Genomic DNA, 22,543 nt, shown 5'->3' with positions numbered 1-22,543 from the left:
TGGTATCCTTATAAGAAGGGATTTGGTAGGCACGTTATATAATTTTTTTACCTCTGTAGGTGAATGAGAATGACATACATTTTCCTTTCTTTATATAGATAAGCATTAGGTACCAAAATTATGCTAGCATAAAAAAAAATCAGTTGGGCAGGTCTCATTTCCTATTCTGTAAAAGTGTTTGTATATGACTGCCATTAGAATTCACTGGTGAATTCATTTAGACCTAGAATGTTCTTTGTAGACATTTTTAAAAAGAATTATGAATTAAATTCCTTTGTTAGTTATAGGACTATTTAGATTTTCTATTACTGCATGTGTCAGTTTTGGAAAGTTGGAGAAGAGCTTCTCTTGAGACAGTATTTTATAGAAGCTGCACATTAAAATTATTTGGGACCTATCCTCAGAGGTTCCAATTTAATCTGGGTATTAGTACTTTGTAAAAAAGCCTTTTTTTAATTTTCAAGAATATATCTTTGATCGTTTGGTTTTCATTTGTTTATGTATTATATATTTTATTATATATAAATGAATACAATTACTGGTAATCAAAAATTTAATGAATAAAAGACAAACACAGTAAGTTATCTCACTTTCACCTCATCCTCATCTTCACTTTTCTGTCTTTTAGAAATCACCATTTCCATTAGTTCCCCATTAATCTAGTTAGTGCTTTTTATTCAAATACAAGTGTATAATGTGCATTTATACACACATATTCTTATTCTCCCGTCATACAAAAAAGGAAAGATATTTTATATATTGTTCTTTGCATTCATTATCTAATGTTAAGAAGTCACCCCCAAATATCCTGGTAGTGATCATTCACTGTGGTTTTTGTCACTCAGGAATTTAGAAGTGGCTTGGCTGGGCAGTCCTTGCTCAGGATGTCTCATGAGACCACAACCCAGTGCCAGCTGGGTCTGCAGCCCTCTAAAGGCCCGAGGAAAACCGCTTTCAATGTGGCTCATTACATGGTTGGCAAGTTGACCATGGCAGTTTGTGGGAGGCCTTGGTTTCTCCCCATGTGGGCCTCTCCACAGGTCTGCTTGAGTGTCATCAGGGCCTGGTGACTGGCTTCCCGCAGAATGATCACTCGGAGAGACCAAGGTGAAGGCTGCAGTGCCTTTGACAGGACTTAGGAGTCTCACGGCATCCCTTCCATCACATTCGCCTGGTCACACAGACCAGTCCCGACTCACAAGGTTGTACATACCAGGTGAAGAGCATTGTGGGCGTTTTTGGAGACTGGCTACCACATTCTGGATGTTTTTCTTTTTCTGTTTTAACATGATTTATCCTGGAGATCTCTCCATATCTCTACTTAGAAAACCTCCTCATTCTTTACAAAGCTGTATAGTGTTCTATTGCAGGATGCACCATAGTTACTCTACCATTCCTCTGTTGTTACAGTAGCTTTTTTTGTTTTGTTGTTCTATTATAAGTGCATCAGTGAATAATGGCACTTCATTATGTCCCTTCATTATGTATTCAAATTTATCTGCAGAGTGTATTCCTAAGAATTAAAATTCTTCAGTCAAAAGATGAATACATCAATTGTATTTTTTGGATAGATATTGCCAAACTTCCCTTCCATAGGAATGTATGGCTTTGCACATTCATTAGCCACATATACAAGTTCATGTTTTATTTAGCACAAACTTACCAATTCTGGGATTTTTGCCAATATGATAAATGAGATGTGTTATCTCAGTAAAGTTTACATTTGCATTTCTTTTACTATGAGAAAGGTTTAGTTATCTTTTTAGATGTTTGCAGTGTGACATGTGTGTATGTGAATTGTCCAATGTTTTCTAATACAATGTTAAATTTTTTCTTCTGTATTCTTATGATATTAAGGAGATTAGCCCTTTGTGATAAAATTTGCATCTTTCCAGTTTGTTTCACTTATGGTGTTGTTTGCCTTGCAGAAGATTTATATTGTTTTTTTTCATTGTGTGTTACATCCTGTGATAGTATATAGCTATATAAAGAACGAGGAAGTTTTCTGTGTAGTGTTATGGAGAGATCCCATGATAAATCATATTAAACAAAAAAAAAATAGGAAAACCAACATACAGAATGTGGAGCCAACTTCCAAAAGTGTACCAATTTTCTTTGATGACTCCGGGATTTTGAGTTACAGTTGGAAAGGCCTCCCATTCCAAAAGTAATTCCCTCATGTTTCTAGCACTTTTATGGCTGTTTTATATAAACTTTTGAGCCATTTGTAGTAGATTAAGGCATATGCTATGAGAGATACATTCACATGTTTAATTGTTTCCCAAATAACTACAGAGTAGTCACAACGCCAATACCATTTGTTAAAAAGTCCATCTTTGCTCTACTGACTTGATATTCTTCTACATATTTTATTATCTGACTTTCTTTTCTATTCCATTTTTCTATGTACTCATGCCATTATTACACTATTTTAATTTTCACGCTTGGAGGCAGCAACTATTCATGAGCCAAGTTACAAGAGCATAAATTTTTACTGTACAACTTCAAAAAAATAATATTTTTTAAAATAAAGCTATCACTGGAATATACATACCAGTTTGATCAACACAGGCACAGTTTATACTTATTTACCTGGTATAATTATTAACAGAAATTCCTTACTCTCAAGTTACCTTGTCTCTAAAGCACGTTTTTGGGATTTGAATAGTTTTATCTTTAGAAAAATGACAGCAAGCTGAGGAAATGCCTAAAAATCTTTAAAAGTCAAAAGAATTTAATCTTTAAGCCCTGTGACTGGTTATGGAAAATAGTGTAATTAGGGAAATTGTGCCTACAAAGAATTGTGTGTTGTTTTCACTTTAAATACATTAAAGAGAATAGATAGGGAATAGATAGAGAATACAATAAATTACATTATTGTAATTTCCTATCTATTGAACTTTGGGGATAGATGCTTAGGGGTACAGAGACCCTCCTCATTTGTAGGAAGAATGATGCGATTCTTTTTAATTTTTTATCCTCATCAGAGGACATTTTTTTATTGCTTTCAGAGAGAGAAGGGAGAGAGAGAAACACTGGTGTGAAAGAGAAGCATCAATTGGTTGCCTCCCATACGCACCCAGAGGGGGATCGTATGAACGGGGACGAGATGAAACTGCAACCTAGGTACATGCCCTGACTGGGAATTGAAGCTGCAACCTTTCAGTTACGGGACAACGCATGACCAACTGAGCCTCACTGGCCAGGGCAGAATGATGCAATTCTTATGAAGACATAGTAGGGAGCAAGGTTGGAAAGCATTGGCAGGTTCTACATTAAATATATGGTTATTTCTTCTATCAGCTGCCACCATGTCTAAAATATCTGTAATCCAAACTGATCTGAGTTCTAATTTCTTCTTTAGTTCTTTATTAAACTGAAGTAGCACTACACAGACTATTAATAACAATACCTATCAGAAGGAAGCTGGCATTGGCATTTGGCAGCAAATCCCCTCGGACGGGAGCAAGATGGAGTCAAGGAGCGATGAGGGCACCTGGTCCTCAACAAGAGGCTGAAGAGCCAGGCTCTGCCTAAAGCATCCGTGGCAAATCCTGGTATCTTACATGACACCTCTCATGCGCACTTTTGTCTTCCTCAACAGGTAATTCTATCTCAGAAGTCATAAAAGCTTGAAAAATATCACAGCAGATGCTTATTATTGCCTGGCATTGTTTTTAAAGTCGCATCTGTGTTAATTGGCTTTATGACTTTTGTCCAAACACGCACGCCGATTAAATGAGGTTCAGCAGTGAGGCGAACATCTAGCCTTGCTCCACACAACATCCATGCGCTCTCAGCGTCTTTCCACACAGATGAGGTAGGGCTGGGGCTGCAATGTCATGCCTAACCTGGGCTTCAGATCTGGAACCAGTTCATCTGGGAAATGCAAGTGAAACCGCTGAAGCAAGGCTGTGAAAAACAGGAACATTTCCATCCGAGCCAGCTGTTCTCCAAGACAGTGTCTTTTTCCTAAACAGAAAAATTACACATCATAATTCTTTAAAAATCCACAATATTTACCAAAACTTATGTCTTATATATGGGTGTCATTCAGGAAATCTGGAATTTAAAAAAGTTAGAAGAGGTTATTCTTAGTAAAGAATTTTTTTAAACTCCAAAGAAAAGAAGTTGGCTTTTCATCTCCTGGAACCCATTTCTTTACCTTCTTTTGTCAAATCGTGGACATAAACTTAGTGGTCTGTCCCCCACTTCCCTTGCATGTTGCAACAGAGCCTAAGATATGCCATGAAATCTCAATGAGAAGTGTGGCATTTTATTCTATAGATTCAAGAGAAGATAATTTCAAATGACTAAAGGTGTACCCTTCCCAAATAAAAGAGCTTCCAATCCATCTTCCATGGGTCTTGTGATCTGTGTACTCTTTGGCCACAGAGGCAGTATTGTTGGAGGTGAGGTACAATTAACTGCGAACCAAGAGTACTAGATTCTAGTTCCACTTCAAATTATGAGTCATTCCCTTCGCAGGGTCTCAGTTTCTCAAGTTACTCATTACCGACTTTCTAGCTCTTGGAGTTGTGATTACAAGCCAAAAGTCCACACGCGAAAAAGTTTCAGAAGCCAGAGCTCTCAACAGTTTCTCTCTAGATACTAAATTCAGGTTTATTTTGAGTAGAAACAGCTGTTAATGACCTCTAAGTAAACCATTTCTGTCCTGAGAATGAATACTCTTTTCAGAGTTGGAATATGTAATTCTACAACAGAATGCTTCAGATTAAGATGTTACAGTAATGAACCGTCATTGTACTCTGTGCTAAAGTTATGCCCCAGGTTGAAGTTCTCTTACCTAGAGAAAATGGAACCAAAGCTTCCTTCTTGGAAAAACATCCACTGCTGTCCAGAAATCGCTCAGGATAGAATATTTCTGGGTCTTTCCAGTACTTTTCATCGAAGTGTACAGAATAGAGGTTTGTAATCACTGTTGTACCTTTGGGGATGGAATAACCATGTACAACTGTGTCTTCAGAGGTTGCATGGAAAATCCCTAGCGGCACTATATTACAGAATCTTAAAACTTCATGCAAAACTGCCTCGGTATATGGCATTTTGCTTTTGTCGTCCCAAGAAGGCTTCTCACTGGGTCCCATAATGAAATCAATCTCTTTCTGAACTTGTCCTGTCAGAGAAAAAAAGTGTTCAACTTATTATGCAATGCTTAAAAAGTAATATCTAAAGTAATTTCCCTTTGGGATAAGACAAGGGATATTTTTAATAAGTCAGCAGGGTATGGGCACACCCAGATTCAGATTTTCCATGATCTGGGAGTCCTATTTAAATATATGTACCATCTATCTGGTACTACCAGTAACCAGTGCTCTGAGTAACTAACTTTATTCTGAAAACCACATTAAAAGTAATAAAAATCAAACAAATCTAGAATTGGAATAACACCTTACTCTCAGCAAGGAAAACAGTGAAGCGTGAAACTTGAATTAAAACAACCAGGTTTCAGGTCCCAGCTCTGCTGCTCCCACTGAATGAGACTGGACACATCAGCCACGCATCCTTTCCCCATCTATAAGATAGGCATAATAAAACCTACCTCTGAGGTTTTCACATGAATTGAGACAGTAGATTTGAAAACTCTTTATAACTATTCCCGTATTTTTCAGACTATAAGACGCACACCCCCTCTCCCAAATTGGGAGGAATAATGATTGCTAATGCTGCGAGTTCTGTTTATATTTACATTGGTGAAGTATTATATTATTTATGTTATTCAATATTTTACCACATTTTTTGCTTCAAAAAAATTTTTCCCTATTTCCTCCTCGAAAACCTAGGTATGTCTTATGGTCTGAAAAATACGGTAAATATTTTTCTTCTTGGCTCACACACAGCAGGAGTTCCCATCTAAAATGCTGTGTTCATGCCCAAAGACTCTAAAGCACGTGTGAGTTCTAAATGTAAGTTCAGACCTTGACGTCAAGAGAACCCTCACCTTGAATGTTCGGATAAAGGGCCATGAAAAGAATCGCCCACCGTAACACATTGGTTGTAGTTTCGGTTCCAGCAATGATGAGTTCACCCACGGAGAAAATTAGGTTCTCTTTGGAGAAAGTAGATGATGGGTCATTTTTACCTTGGTCCATCTCATCTAAATAAGCGTCAACAAAATGCTGGGGTAACTGAGGCTTTCTGTTGATGGCAGCTTTTTCAATGAGCCTGGAGAGAAAATCATAGACCACAGTGGCATTTCTGAACAGCTGCTGGTGTTTTCCAAAAGGTAAGATGCCAATCCACGGGAAGGCGTTGTACAGGAAGACCGAGGCGCTGGCAGCGAGTTCCACGTTTTCACTAAATAACTCGATCATGTGCTGAAAATCAGTGTCTTCATAGGTGAATCGGTCTCCAAAAATGATCAGATTGGTTATGTTTGAAACAGCATTTGTTATTAATTGTTTAAAGTCAAAAGGTCTGCCTTTGTAAGTTTCGACAGCGTCAATGAAAAATTTGGTTTCTTCTAAAATTTTCGATTCAAAAGACTTTTGACCATATCCAAAATAGCGAAAGCTGTTTACAGCTAATCTTCTGTGATCAACCCATCCTCGGCCATATTTTGAATTAAGTAACCCTAAAAAAAGATTTAAAAATTTATCATTCCTACATTCCTGTATCTAATAGCTAAAGAGACTATGGAGGAGGGAAAATGAAATGGTTAGTCGTTCCTTTCCAAAATATGTTTCCATAAAACTAAAACTAGACCCAGTGGATAAGCCTGTTTTCTACTACTCATTAGCCATAAAATATTATACACATAGAAAAGCTTGTCTACCACCACCTGGGGGCAGGCAGAATAGACCTATAATTCTCCCACCACAAGATACTGGACAGTCACGTGTACCTCAACCTGGGTGAACTAGGCCCAGGTGACTTTATTATCCAATTTCTACTATAAGCCTAATCTACAAAAAATAAATGACTGCATGTTCTATGGGCAAAATGATATTTTGGACTGAATAAACACCTGAGATCATATTTCTAAAATTAGAAATTTTAAGAGACTAGATTTGAGCATACAAATTTCCTCCCGTTAAAGGCATACGTTGCCTAAGATAACTCCGGCAGAGGCAAGGGTGGGCTGAATGAGGTGTTCATGTAGTGAAAATACTCTAGCAAAAAAGAGAATACTATGGCTGAATGTTTGTGTCCCCACAAAATTCCTATGTTGAAGCCCAACCCTCAATGTAATAAGGAGGGGGTGCCTGCGGGAGGTAATTAGGACCTGAGGGTAGAGTTCTCCTGAAAGGGATAAGCACCCTGTAAGCAGGGACTAAGCAGAGGCGCTTGCTCAGGGCCATGTGAGGATACATGAGGAAGGTAGCTGTGGACAAGCCGGGAAGCAGGTTCTTTTCAGACACCAGATCTGCGGGTGCCTTGACTTTGACTTCCCAGTCTCCAGCTCTGTGAGAATAAATGTCTGTTGTTTAAGCCACTCAGTCTACGGTATTTTTATTATAGCAGCTCGAACTAAGACAGAGGCAAACGTGAAACTCCAGCTTCTAACGTTCATATTTCTTGCCTTATAATTTCTGACTCTCCATTAAATACTGTGATTTTCTGATGTGGCTGCTATGGAATAGTTTTCCTTTGAATTAGTTATCAAGGAAAAAATAGCTTTAGCACATATATTTATGTAGCATGTACTTTATTCAAAATTTCATTCATAACTGGTATGTAAGTGCACCTATAATGAAAAATGTCATGCTCTCTTTTCTATACGAGGTACTTTGGTAATCTATATTCCAATAATGTTTGTATAACAATATTTTAATTGGGAGTTATGCACAAATCTTATATTCCTATATTTCATTCTCTTTCTATACTCTCAGATATCTCTTCATTCACCAAATACTAAGCTGGTCTGAAGGTTGTGGGTTATTGTTAAGCTGATTAACAAGTATGCATTCTACACATACTTATGCCACATCTATTATGTTTTAGGCAGCTTTTTATATGTCACAGATATCCCAGTGAACAAAAGCGGCAAAAGATCCCTACTCTTATGGACCTTATATACTAGAGAGGAGAGGCAAATGAACAAATAAATGATACGGCAAGGAAGCAGATACAGGGTGGTCAGGGAAAGCCTCACTGAGAAGGTGACGTAAGTGAAGACATGGATGACAAAGCAAGTCCAGCAGCTCTCTGGGGAAAGATCACCGCCGGCAGAGGGGGCAGCTAACCTAAGGGAAAGGCACTGAGATGAAAGCAGGCCCCGTGGAAACACAGGTGTATGTGACACATGTACAAGAAGGTACAGAGGGGCCTTGTTACAACCCTACACTGGCCAAGTTGTATGCTTGGCCCACTCTTCCCCCAGAAGTGGGCTAATGGTAACTCTGGTTTCTCAGTTCCAAGTTCAATACACATGTGTCTTAAAAGAACACACAGTTTTCTACCTATTTTTCTTTTACTGGTTTTTGAAAACCTGAAGTTCAATGCTTATTTTATCTTTATTTATAATAAAGTAGTCCAAACTATAAATTTATAGCTTTGAAAAAGACATAATATGTATTTTACCCCAAATATTACTCTGATCATATCACCTTTCATTTTCGTAATTTCTTTAAACAGCTTCTGTTTTAAGTGTGGTATAATTTCTTCTTTTGCCTAATTATTATTTAGAAAATTATTTCAGAGGCTGGATATTTGAATTTTATTTATATTATTGCTTTCAAGTATCGTTATTCTCTGTCCTAAGAATTTGGCATTAAAAAAGCTAGTGTTTCCTTTGTATTAGTTGATTTGCTTTGTGAGGTAATACATGGTTAATTTTTGTTTTTCTTTTTAATCAATATCTTTTTAGTCTATCTAATCAAGGTATTATTAAGTTTTTCTTTAAAAGTAAGTGTGAAGTGCCCTGGCTAATGTGGCTCAGTGGACTGAACGCTGGCTTGCAAAATGAGAGGTTGCCAGTTCAGTTCCCAGTCAGGGCACGTGCCTGGGTTGCAGGCCAGGTCCCCAATAGGGGGAGCAAGAAAGGCAACCACACAGTGATGTTTCTCTCCCTCTCTTTCTCCCTCCCTTCCTTCTCTCTAAAAATAAATAAATAAAAATCTTAAAAAAATAAAAAAGAAAGGCTGCTTCAGGTTCTATAATTGTATAAACACTCTCACTAAGTACCCACGACTAGCTTCAAAAAGCACTTTTGACTCAAGTGTGCATACACTTGAGTGTATGTATTCCTAACTTGTCTCACAAAATCTGCACATATTAGTAAGTGCTAATTCCTTAAGATATTATTTACACTATTTATTAGAACTTGATTACAACAGCAGAATTAGCAGGTACATGTCTAAGATATAGGGATGGGCAAAGGTACATTTACAGTTGTTCATACGGAAAACAATACAGTAATTAATAAACAATAAATAATACACAAACAAACTGTGTTTCTCATACTCACAACTGTGTTTCTCTGCCCACACCTGTATGACTGTAATGTAGCCTGAAAGTTCTCAAACGCTAGGTTCTGTGGCTTAAATTGACTAATACTTTCCTGTTAATCCATACAAGAGAATCCAAACTCTATGTGCTACATTTACATAAGAAATGTGATTCGAAATAGTTTAGCAGTCACTAAAAAGGTGAAAATAAACATACCTCCCATTTTTGTCATCTTCACAAATAAAGGAAGGCATGGTCTGTCTGCAAAAATTTCACTTTGATGAACAAGGCACTCCTTTACTATATCATAGCCATTTAGAACCACAGTTGATATACCTCCAAGATCTAAACTGAAGATCTTTGAGAAGAAAAGAAAAACAACATTTAAATGGCAAAGTATATGGAGAAACATAACCATTGAAATTAACATGTACTAAGCCAGTTCTCCCAGATTTGTTACTTCCCTGAAAATGTAGGCATTTATTAATCAACTGACTATGTTTAGAGCGCCTTCCCTCAACAAGGCAGATCAAACACTAGGATTCCATTATGGATTCAATGTCCAAAGACAGTCTTTTTTTTTTTCAACTACAAAGAAATTAACTTTATTTTATTTATTTATTTATTTATTTATTCCTATTTTTATTTAATTCTTATTCAAGTACAGTTTTCTGTTTTATATTCCCTGCCCTGCCCCCACAGTGCTCCCCACCTCCCTCCCATTTCCACTCCCCACCCTAATCATTGTCCATGTGTCCTTTACATTTATTCATGTGAGTCCCTCCCCTTTTCCCCTATGATTCTCTCCCCTCTCCTCTCTGGACCCTGTCAGCCTGTTCCATATTTGAGTGTCATTGGTCATATTTTGCTTGCTTGTTTGCTTTGTTGTTTAGATTCTTGTTAAAGGTGAGATCATATGGTATTTGTCTTTCACTGCCTGGCTTATTTCGCTCAACATAATGTTCTCCAGTTCCATCCATGATGTTGCAAAAGGTAGGAGCTCCTTCTTCCTTTCTGCAGCATAGAATTCCATTGTGTAGATATACCATAGCTTTTTGATCCAGTCATTTACTGATGGGCATCTAGGTTGCCTCCAACTCTTGGCTATCGTGAATTGTGCTGCTATGAACATCGGGGTGCATAGGTTCTTTTGGATTGGTGTTTCAGGGTTCTTAGGGTATACTCCCAAGAGTGGAATTGCTGGGTCAAAAGGTACGTTCATTTTTAGTTTTCTTAGAAAGTTCCATACTGTTTTCCATAGTGATTGTACCAGTCTGCAATCCCACCAACAGTGAACTAGGGTCCCCTTTCCTCCACAACCTCTCCAGCACTTGTTGTTTTTTTTGTTTGTTTGTTTATGATAGCCATTCTGACTGGTGTAAAGTGGTATCTCATTGGGGTTTGAATTTGCATCTCTCTGATAGCTAGCGATATCGAGCATCTTTTCATGTGTCTCTGGATCCTCTGTATGTCTTCCTTGGAGAAATGTCTGTTCAAGTCCTTTGCCCATTTTTTAATTGGGTTGCTCGTCTTCTTTGAGTGGAGTCGAGTGAGTTCTTTGTATATTTTGGAGATTAAACCTTTGTCTGAAGTATCATTGGCAAATATGTTTTCCCAAACACAAAGACAGTCTTTTCAGTGGTATTAATGGAAGGAGTACCAGACTCGGAAGGCCTGGGTTCTAATTTAAGCTTTGCTATTAAACAAATATAGGATCCTGTGCAGAACCCTTAACATTTTGGGGGCAGCAGGGTTGTCACAGAAAATATGGTACTTGATTTAGACACTCTTTAGATCCACTCCAACTCAAAACATTCAATGATATTGAGGAATTTGTTTTTATTACCAAGATGAGTGGAGAGACAGCACCATCTACATAGTCTTTATTACTCCAGGCTTAGGTAGGGAAGGGGATTCCCAAAGGCATAAGAGACAACTTTAAAGTACAAACATGTTGTAACGAGGCCCATTTGTATTTGGGTCCCTGAATTCCATGCAGTTGACAAAGAGGGCCTAAGGGAATGTGACCTAGGAAGAAAGGCATTGTCAAAATCACAAAAATTCAACTGAGTAAATTTGAAGATCTAATTCACTTTATTGGATGATTCATGAATTGAACAGTATCCCATCTAGCAAGCAAAAGGAGCTCCAAAGACTGTAGAAGAGGAAAGGATTTTAAAGGCAGAGAAGAGGTAAGAAAAGGAAATCATTGTTTCAGGCAGTCACTCTCCTAAGTGGAACAAAGAAGTCTCTACCCAGTACCTTATTTAACTAGTGCTGAAATGGTAATTTCATGTTGACTAGTCAATGGTTAGGTTCCTGGCAGAGGTTGAAACTGAGTTAACTTAGGTACTATGTCCTGCTTTGCTGACATGGGTTTTTTTTTGTTTTTGTTTTTGTTTTTAGCAGAAGTGACTCCATGTTGGACCTGCTGTCTCCTTTTAACAGTATTTGCCATATAGGCACAGGTGGCCCCCCACCCCCCATCTAAGGGGAAGGCCAAGGCCAAGGCAGAATACCCATGCTATGCCTTGCGGGAGCTTCTCACGTGCTTTAGCTCAGGTTCACTGACAATGTCACGCCGCTTACAGTCCATTCTAACTCGGCCCATTAAGGCACTAGTCCAGTGAGAGAAGAGTGCTACCTTATCAGTGGGATGCAAAGAATGCTCATCCCCATTCTCTGAGGAGTTGGCTGAGAGCTTTTTTGGAGCCAAAACAGTGCGTAAAGCCTCATCTCTGCAAACAAAACAAAAGGCTTGGCAGAGAACAGAAGTTCAGCAGCAGTAGTTGCAGCAGCAATAGTGATGAAAACTCCACGTGGGAGTTCTCCACGGAATCAACCATCTGAGCAAGGGAGTCTTTGGCACAGGAATAGGCCCTGCCAACTGAGCAGCAGGCACACCGGGAACCTTGGGGAAGGAGCCTGGACTGTCTGCCACGAGCAGTGTATCAGTCAAAAGCAGCAATGTTGAAAGTTTCAGCTGAGCAAAGGTGGGGCTTTTTCAGTTCCCAAAGCAGAAATGAAATGGTCTGAAAAGGAAGTATTTACCCAGAAGTGTAATTTGGCAGATAGAAAGGAACACCCCCTCCTCCTGTATGTCTCCCCTACTCCCAATACTCTACTACAGGGATCCCTAACCTCTGGGCTGCAGACCAGTAAGGGTCCAGGCTCCTTAGGAACCAAGGCTGCACAGCAGGAAGTGAGTTTGAATGTAAAGTGCTTGAATCGTCCTGAAATGATTCAACCCCCACCCATGGAAAAATTGTCTTCCATGAAATCGGTCCCTGGTGCCAAAAGGGCTGGGGATGCTGCTCTACCACTCTCCTCCTCCTCCTCCTTCTTCTTTTAACATTTTATTTATTTTTAGAGAGGGGAAGGGAGGGAGAAAGAGAGGAAGAAAAACATCAATGTGTGGTTGCTTCTCACACTCCCCCAAGTGGGGACCCCCCACAACCCAGGCATGTGCCCTGACTGGGAATTGAAACGGCGACTCTTTGGTTCACAGGCCGGGGCACAATCCACTGAGCCAAACCAGCCAGGGCTCTTCTACACTTCTGATACCAGGTGTGTGGGTGGGTTTTCCACACATCAAGCACTGCTGGGACGATAGCTGGGTGTCCTACAATTGAACTCAATTCTGACAGATCTACCTGGAGACAGTGCCAGGTTCCACATATTAAGAGATCGGTGCCACCCTGGTTGGTGTGGCTTCAGTGGATTGAGCACCAGCCTATGAACTAAACGTTGCTGGTTCAATTCCCAATCAGGGCTCTTGCCTGGGTTGTGGGCCTGGTCCTCAGTTGTGGGTGTATGAGAAGAAACCTATCAATGTTTCTCATATCGATGTTTCTCTCCCTCTTTTCCCCCCTCCTTCTGCTCTTTCTAAAAAAATTAGTAAAATCTTCAAAAAAAAAAGATCAATGCCACAAGAGTTCTTCCCCACTTCAGATGCCAATCACAAGTCCACCATGCTTCTGACTAACAAGCTATAAATCAGGGGTTTGCATGACCTTCTCCTCAGGTTCAATTAATCTGCTAGAGTGGCCCACAGAACCCAGGAAGATATTTTACTTGCTATATTGTAGCTTTATTATAAAAGGATATAACTCAGGAACAGCCAAGTAGAAAAGATGCACAGAGCAAGGTATGGGGAAGGGGTGGGAAGCTTCCATGGCCTTCCAGCCACACCACCCTCTGCTCACTAACCCGACGCTCTGCAAACCCTGTAATCTGAGCACTTTCGTGGATAGTCTATTACCCAGGAGCGATCAATCAAATCACTGACTACTGGTGACTGATTCAACTTCCAGCCCCTCTCCCCTCTTCAGAGGTCTAGGGAAGGGATCAGACAGACACTTCCACCCCTCTAATCCCGATTGGGTCTCCCAACAAGCTCTCATTCTTTGAGCTTTCTAGAAGTTACCTCATTAACATAAACTCAAGTGTGGTTGAAAGGGAATTGTTATGAATTTAAAAAAAAGACACCTTTATCCTTTATCATTCTTAAGACTTAGGAAACTCCAAGGGCTTTATGTACCGATTAATAGACAAAGACCAAAATATATATTTCTTACTATAAATCACAATATCACAGCAGAGATAATAAAAGGGTGCGATTAGTGAATAGCCAGTGGTCCTGATGTAGGAAACAGACTGATGATTTCACAAGGATGATAAACGACCCTGGGATTGAAAACTGCTGATACAAAGGCAGAACAAACGGGAATCATATTTCAGGATAAACTGTCAGGCTGTGGGCACTAGGGATTACAAAAACCAGGGAGGATCCATGCCTGAGAACGCTGTTCTACAATCCACTTTTACTAAAAAATTTGAAATGCCCCTGTACTTGAGGGTAAAACTGGGGAAACTATTACTAGAACTAGTATCTATTCTGTATTTTGCTGTATTTCAGGTGTTTTGGTTAATGTATATAAAACTGAAAACTTACCCTTAAACTACTTTGATCTACGATTCAAATGAAGTTTGTATGTTCTCTGATTTATTCAGTAATTTTTAGTATTATTATGGGCTAGTTATGATGCAGGCAGAGATGGAAAACAGGGACACATGAATTACTTTGTTTTCTAGAAGTTGGTCTATGATCTTTAAGCCTTTCCCTCCCTCAAACCAGCTCTACCCACAATTCTTCAATGTCTCAGTTAATGACCACTCCATTTCTCCTTCAAGCTACTCAGGCCCCAAAGTACCCATGAGCTGCTCATGTTGACTCACTTTTTTCCGCCCAAACCCACGTCATCACTCAGTAGTCATGTTGTTTCCACTTTCACTCAAGGGGTGTCCAACCTGCAGCCAGGATGGCTGTGAACATGGCCCAACACAAAACTGTAAATTTACTTAAAAACATTATGAGATATTTTTTGTGATTATGTGTCATAATATATTTAATGTGTGGCCCAAGACAATGTTTCTTCCATTGTGGCCCAAAGATACTAAAAGGTTGGATACCCCTAAACTGAGGACAATTTTTCCCACTTTCACTGACACTCTAATCCAAGCCACCTGCATGTCTCCCCTATGCCATCACCACAGCTTCTTGTCTCTTTCCAGGCGGTTCTCAACGTGGCATGCTCCAGCTTCACGCCCTTTGTACTTGTTCTCTTGGCATGGAATGCTCTTCCCCTGGATATTCCAATAGCTTGCTCTTTCATTTTCTTTAAGTCTTTGTTTAGATGCCTTCTTTACAGAGAGGCCTGCTCTGACTTGCCCATTTAAAATTTCACCCCTTAGTATTCTTCCTCTCCCTTACTCTAATTTAGTTTACTTCACACTCTGTACTTTAACATATTGTATAATTTACTTATTATGTTTATAGTGTCTGTCTTACCACCTTCTTCCCATCCCCACCCAGTGAGAATGTTAAGTGACATGATTTGTTTTGTTCACTGCTATGTCTGCACACCTAGAACAGTACAAAATATAGATGGCAACTGATAAATATATGTTGAATTAGTGAAGAGTGGCAGAGGCATACATTTAAGCAGATTATTAGCCCTAGCTGGTGTGGCTCAGTAGACTGAGTGCCAGCCTGCAAACAAAAGAGGGGTTGTTGGTTCGATTCCCAATCAGGGCACATGCCTGGGTTGTGGGTGGGCCCTCATTGCGGGGGGAGCGTAAGAGGCAACCACACATTGGTGTTCCTCTCCCTCTCTGTCTCCCTCCCTTCCCCTCTCTCTAAAAATAAATAAATAAAATCTTTAAAAAATAAGCCAGATTATTACGTGCTAATTATTATGTAGATGGATTAAGTGCTAATAACACAGGGATGTGAAAAATGCTGTTAATGAAAACTGACAAGTGATTGCCACACTCTTTTTCACCTTTATTCAGGCTGTTTTCTCATTTAGAATGCCTCCCTTGACTGCCACACGGCCCAAACCACTCCAAGTCTTAGGGGCCATCCCCAGGGAGCCTTTCTTGGACACTCTCGCCCTCTCCTCTGACCCACCACAGCACATGCTTAGAAGCTCCCAGGGCACTTATTTTTTTATATATATATATTTTAATTTTTTTTAATTCCATGTCCCCCCATTCACAATACAGACCAGTCAAAGGGCCTGGGCTGAGGTGCCAGGGCACTTATTTAATACTCCCTTGAACCACAGACATTCACATTATTTTTTTCAAAGCTTTTATTTATTTTTAGAGACAGGGGAAGGGTGGGAGAAAGAGGAGAGAAACACCTATGCATGAGAGCTACTTGGATTGGTTGCCTCTTGCACACCCCCAAACGGGGGCCTGGCCTGCAGCCCAGGAAGGTGCCCTGACCAGCGAGTGGGCCGGCGCTCAGCCCACTGTGCCACGCCAGCCAGAGCCAGGGACACTCATACTCTTGCCCTCTGTTTGCCCGCCAAGTTATAAATGCCCCAGAATAAATGACTCTAAGTCTTTCCTCTTTGAACCTTCCGTAGAATCCTGTTCAGTGCCTTGAAAAAAGTCTCAACAAATGGTTCCTATATATTGTAAATGATAAGCTGTCAACTCCACTTGCCTCGAAGTAATTAGTTTATTGTCCTATGTGTACTACCTGAAAATAATCTGTAAGAAACATGTGTTTACCACTTTATTAGTTAGGGAATGTTTCTCGAAATTTGAATTGAGATTAAAGTCCCTGTAGAAGCTGACACATTCAGAGTGAATCTCCCAGGAAATGGTAATTCTTGACGGGGCACATTTCCATTTCAGGCTGCCTTTAAGATGAATGCATAAGATCTGAGGGCTGGTTGTCTTCAATTACAAAGGAGAACTGAAGTCATGGACTTCATAAAGTAGATGTCACTTGAAGTGACTGTCATTTCTCATAAGCAATTTTCAAGTCCAGGTTTCTTATATGAGCCCACATCCTCAAATTATAAAGTCAGATAGTGCAAAAATAAGATTGCACTTACAAATAAGCCCTATAAACCACTTCCTACAATCTTCCAGTAGTACTCCTCCCACCTCCAAAAAAGGTAGAGCACTAACATTATACCTGTATAGTGTATTAACAACTTCCACTAACTTTGAGACTTTGTCAGAATTGGGAAACTCCTCTAAGATAATGGGAGACCTTTAAGGCTATTTCACAACTAAGGTAAAGATCAAATGCTACTATAGTTTACAGAGTTAATGTTAGGTGGTATTTAACTTAAGTCTAAGGTGGAGTCCGAGTGTCTACATCTTTTTCCTTCACTCCTCTTGCCTATTAAAAAAAGTTGATTCTGAGACTTCCGCCAAGATGGAGGCATAGGTGGAAACACTGTGCCTTCTCCCACAACCAAGTTTGAATACAACAAAGGTTTGGAGAACAAAGACACAGCCAAAGAACAGAAAATTGAATTATACGGAAGTCTGACAACCACGAACCATTCAATTGGGACGGTAAGAGGGGCAGAGCCAGCAGCGGAGCAGGGTGAGGCAGGAAAGATCCTCAGACCTAGGCGCACAGGCAGCCCAGACCCAGTCAGGGTGTGGGGCAGACTGACCAAGGTCGCACATTCGCGCACAGTGAGACGGACCACGTAGGCCCCAGGGGGCGAACCCAGTGGAGGGCTAACGGCGGTGGTGCACTCATGTGCAGTGGGACGAAACGTGTGGGCCCAGGTGATGGTGGCAGCTGCAGCACCTGTGGGGGCCACGGCGGGAGGTGCAGCCGGGACGCCATTGCTCCTCTTTGACCCCGCCCCCACATACAGCATCACAACCCAGGGACTGAGTTGCCCTGCTCTGGTGAACACCTAGGGCTGCTATGTAACAGGCACGAACAGTCCAAAAGATGGTGCAAGAACTCAAAGCCCCAGATCCAATAACTCTAAGCAACCAAGAGATTGCCAGCCTCTCAGAAGCACAATTCAAGACACTGTTTATCAGGATGCTCACNGAATTATACGGAAGTCTGACAACCACGAACCGTTCAATTGGGACGGTAAGAGAGGCGGAGCCAACAGCGGAGCAGGGTCGGGCAGGAAGGATCCCCCGACCTAGGCCTGCAGGCAGCCTGGACCCAGTCAGGGTGTGGGGCAGACTGACCGTGGTAGCACATTCATGCACAGTGAGATGGACCACGCAGGCCCCAGGGAGCGAACCCAGTGGTGGAGGGCTGACGGTGGTGACACACTTGCGTGCAGTGGGATGAAACGTGCGGGGCCCCGGTGACAGTCGCAGCTGCGGCACCTGTGGGGGCCACGGCGGGAGGTGCAGCCGGGACGCCATTGCTCCTCTTTGACCTCGCCCCCACATACAGCGTCACAACCCAGGGACTGAGTTGCCCTGCTCTGGTGAACACCTAGGGCTGCTATGTAACAGGCACGAACAGTCCAAAAGATGGTGCAAGAACTCAAAGCCCCAGATCCAATAACTCTAAGCAACCAAGAGATTGCCAGCCTCTCAGAAGCACAATTCAAGACACTGTTTATCAGGATGCTCACAGAACTGGTTGATTATAGTCACGAATTAGAGGAACATATGAAGGCTAAACTAATTGAAATGAAGGGAGATGCACAGGAAACCAATAGTGATGAAAAGGAAACTGGGACTCAAATCAATGGAATGGACCAGAAGGAAGAACGAAACCTCCAACCAGAAAATAATGAAGAAACAAGAATTCAAAAAAAATGAGGTGAGGCTTAGGGACCTCCAGGACATCTTTAAACATTCCAACATCTGAATTATAGGGGTACCAGAAGGGGAAGAGGAAGAGCGACAAGTGGAAAACTTATTTGAACAAATAATAAAGGAGAACTTCCCCAGTCTGGCAAAGGAAATAGACTTCCAGGAAATCCAGGAAGCTCAGAGAGTCCCAAAGAAGTTGGACCCAAGAAGGAACACACCAAGGCACGTCATAATTACATTAGCCAAGACCAAAATGAAGGAGAGAATCCTAGAAGCAGCAAGGGATAAGGGGACAGTCACCTACAAAGGAGTACCCATCAGACTGTCAGCGGATTTCTCAAAAGAGACCTTACAGGCAAGAAGGGGCTGGAAAGAAGTATTCCAAGTCATGAAATCCAAAGACCTACAGCCAAGATTGCTTTATCCAGCAAAACTTTCATTTAGAATGGAAGGACAGATAAAGTGCTTCTCAGATAAGGTCAAGTTCAAGGAGTTCATCATCACCAAGCCCTTATTATATGAAATGCTATAGGGACTTATATAAGAAAAAGAAGATGAAAAATATGAACAGTGAAAGGACAGCAAACTCACAGTTATTAACAAGCACACCTAAAACAAAAGCAAACCAAGAGGACAGCTAGATCAGGAGTGGAACCATAGAAATGAAGAACACATGGAGGGTTAGCAAGAGGGGAGTGGGAGGAGGAGAAGTGGGGAGAAGGTACAGAAAATAGCATAGACAGTAGGTAGAAAATAGATAGGGGGAGGGCAAGAATAGTGGGGGAAATATAGAATCTAAAGAACTTGAGGCACGTGGTTATAAACTAAGGGGGGGAGAATGGTGGGGGAGGGAGTGTGTGGGTGGAGGGGAATGAAGGGGGGAATAGAACAACTGTAATAGTATAATCAATAAAATATATTTTTTTAAAAAGTTGATTCTACCACTTCCAGTAAAGAGTCCTCTTTGTAAAGAACTGTAGCAGGGTGGTCTAAAATAGCTGGACCAGCAACACACACAGACACAGACACAGACACACACACACACACACACACAAAGGTTCACTGATGCCAAATTCGTAAATCCATTGAACCAAATCTACCTATCTATCCCAAGATAAGTTTTTCAGGATGTTTCTAATTTATTTATTTATAAAATATTTTATTTATTTTTAGAGAGAGGGGAAGGGAAGGAGAAAGAGAGGGAGAGAAACATCAATCTGTGACTGCCTCTGGAACATCTCCTACTGGGGATCTGGCCTGCAGCCCAGGCATATGCCCTGACTGGGAATTGAACTGCGACCTTTTGTTTTGCAGCCCATGCTCAATCCACTGAGCTACACCAGCCAGGGCAATATTTCTAATTTAATTTGTAATGTTATGATAGGACACTTAGATTACCAACTTCCAGAAAAGAATGGTCATTGTAAAAACTGCATTTATTTCAGTTCAAAGATTTATGTATAAAAAACACACCCGTCTTCTGCAAGACACCATTTCACAAAATTGGTTTAAAAACACGTTTGAATTTGTAGGCCTAATAAGTTGTTCTGTAATCAGTCATCAAGAACATCAGAGTAGCACTTAACTGTTCTCAGTTACTATTATTCTCATTACGTACACAAGGAAATATTAAGATGCAAAGATGGAAAGGTCAAATTTTTCTGATGAACGAGGATTGACCTCTAGCCTCATACTCTCACATCCAATAATTTCTCTAGAATATTATGATGCTTTGTACTAACACAGCAGAGAGAAACTATATCAAATGGAAACACTCAAATCTCGGAGAACTCGAGGGTGAAAAAATCTTACGTTTGCTTTTCCTACAGTCAGCTACCTTTTAGCGATATAAAACATTAGTGAGCTGCAGAAAACTAGACTCCTTGTAACACCTGGTTTAAAGATTTAAGCCCCAACTTGAAACACAGTTGCCAAACAACCCTGCCCTATTGTTCCTTCAAAGCACCCACCAGTTTGTGGTTGACACTTAGATCCATTTTCTCACTTGCACTAGACTGTAACTCCCTGAAGCTGCGCTGTGTTGGCCTCCTTCTCCTTTTCATCCCTCGCACCTGACAAGCGTCTGCTGTGTCGCTTCCCATAAATGAATGGACTCAGAACAAAGCAGGTGAGCTCAGTGGGGCCAGCGCTCTGAAACTGCTGCCTCCTTCTGAGGTCGGCGCCCTTCCAAACAAGCTTGTGTTCGGCTCTTTCCCCCACTAGTCAGCAGTGGCGAGGCTGTCTGCTGGTCACCAGCTGTCTGCTCCTCCGTAACCGGAAGGACCAGCGGTCGTTTTCCCGGGCGCTGTGAGTTTAAAGGAATCCACGTTGGAAGGGAGGCTAGCCCGCAGCAGGTGCAGGGTTAGGGTTTGCTATGGGGATGCCACTGGCCTGTCAGCACGACACTGCTCTCCCTGCGCTGTAGGACTCCGCAACTATTTGTCATTATCCATTTATTTATTCTTTCACAATTATTTACCGGAGGCCACCTCTCTCTCTGCCCAGGGCCTTCCCGGACCCTTGCTAATCCTCACAGCAAAGGCCTAGACCAGCCGTGCTCAAAAGCAAACACCCCAGAACCCCCTATTACCTATTCACTTGGTCCTAGAATTTGGGCGACTACTTTGCAGGGGAACCTTGGGCTGGAGCCTGGGCCCGAACTCATTCCCCTCGGGCAGAGCCTGTAGGCCCACTGCGCAGACGCGGGAGCACCACCTCTGTGGTTGGGCGGGGCTCCCCGAGCCGGGGCGTGGCTTGGAGGATTTCTCCTCCCGACCCAGGAAGTGGGTTTCTCTATCTACCAGGAGAGGGGCACGGACAGATCCGGGCCAGGAGCGGCCGTCGGCCCACCCGGGAGGAAGGCCCAGACCCTCCCTGCCCACGGCCCGTCGGGCTGTACCTCGCCGTACACCTGGCTCTGCTTTTTCATGTAGACATGGGGGAGCTCAGCTGAGGTGGCCAGCGAGTAGATGTTGCCGATGAATGGCAGCCCCGATGGACCCGGGGGGAACCCCGACGGCCGCCTCTGTTTCAACAGCTGGCGGACCCCCAGCGCGAAGAGCAGCAGGAAGACCGCACAGCCCAGAGCCGCCGCGTACGCCTCAGCTCCGCGAGATTCCCACATGGTCGGGGCCTAGGGCCTGTGAACCCCAGCTTCGGCGGGACTGGGCTTGCCCTACTCCGCCGCACCCCATTGGCCCGCTACTCTGAGGTCCCGCCCCAGTTTCAGGGCCTTTGGCCTCTCGGGTTAGTTACCTCTGTAACTGGCTCGGAGTCTGCTGGGTGGAGGTGAGTGCGGCCCGCTGGCTGTGGCTGTGGCTGTGGCTGTGGGCGAGCACCAGACCTGCTGGCACTGAGTCTGGAGGCCCTTTGCAGGGTGTGACATCAGGGCATTGACGACTAGTCAGTTCAACCTCCCTTACTCGGCAGAACCTGCTTCCTTTGGAACAGCCGGTACTGAGGGTCTTTTTATTTCAAACTAGAAACACTGGAGAGTTTATCAACACTGAGATCTTTAGCTGAACCTAATAATCTTTAGAATCTCCATTAGAGATTTGATAAAGCAATAAAAAATAATCTTACTACTCATCTGTTCTTTCCTCCTATTTCGAGGCATTTTTGTGTGTGATCCCTTGGAAACTATGATTATGCAATATTTAGGTAATCTGAATTAAGTACACATTTTTTCACCCCTTCCTGGTCTTCCCAAACTGGTTACTTCCTGCCAATCACAGAGGATTCTCCGTCCAGAGTTGCCCAGGGATAGTACTTACTATTCAACCTTTCTACCTCCGCTCCCTAAAATTAAGCAACTGACTGCCTATTTGCTATTTCTGTAGCTATTCCTGTTTCCTATTGAGCAGTTCCTTGCAACGCAGGACATTAGCATGGGACTCTTCTAACTCCTGCCCCAATTGTGATTCATCAGTGGCAAGACTTACAGTCCTCATTTAACAATGAGTTTATTAAAGCTCATTTATGCAACAAGTATTTATTGAATGCCTCCTACCATGTGGCA

At 41.9% G+C, this 22,543-nt stretch overlaps 1 protein-coding gene across 1 annotated transcript; it reads right to left on the bottom strand.

The window, feature by feature from the left end:
• Positions 1–578: 578 nt before the first annotated feature.
• Positions 579–21,888, bottom strand: CYP2R1 (cytochrome P450 family 2 subfamily R member 1). Its single transcript, XM_037050013.1, has 5 exons — positions 21,425–21,888; positions 9,628–9,769; positions 5,963–6,595; positions 4,808–5,137; positions 579–3,972 (listed from the first exon to the last, which is right to left on the bottom strand). Exons 1-5 carry the CDS (start codon positions 21,647–21,649, stop codon positions 3,797–3,799), a joined length of 1,506 nt encoding a protein of 501 aa, XP_036905908.1. The 5' UTR covers positions 21,650–21,888; the 3' UTR covers positions 579–3,796.
• Positions 21,889–22,543: the final 655 nt, after the last annotated feature.

This window comes from Sturnira hondurensis, unplaced genomic scaffold (assembly GCF_014824575.4).
Source record: "Sturnira hondurensis isolate 20B ecotype Veracruz unplaced genomic scaffold, ASM1482457v3 Scaffold0006505, whole genome shotgun sequence".
NCBI classification, from domain to species: domain Eukaryota; kingdom Metazoa; phylum Chordata; class Mammalia; order Chiroptera; family Phyllostomidae; genus Sturnira; species Sturnira hondurensis.
The sequence above is the reverse complement of the archived record's forward strand: the minus strand, read 5'-3'. Positions and strand labels throughout refer to the sequence as shown.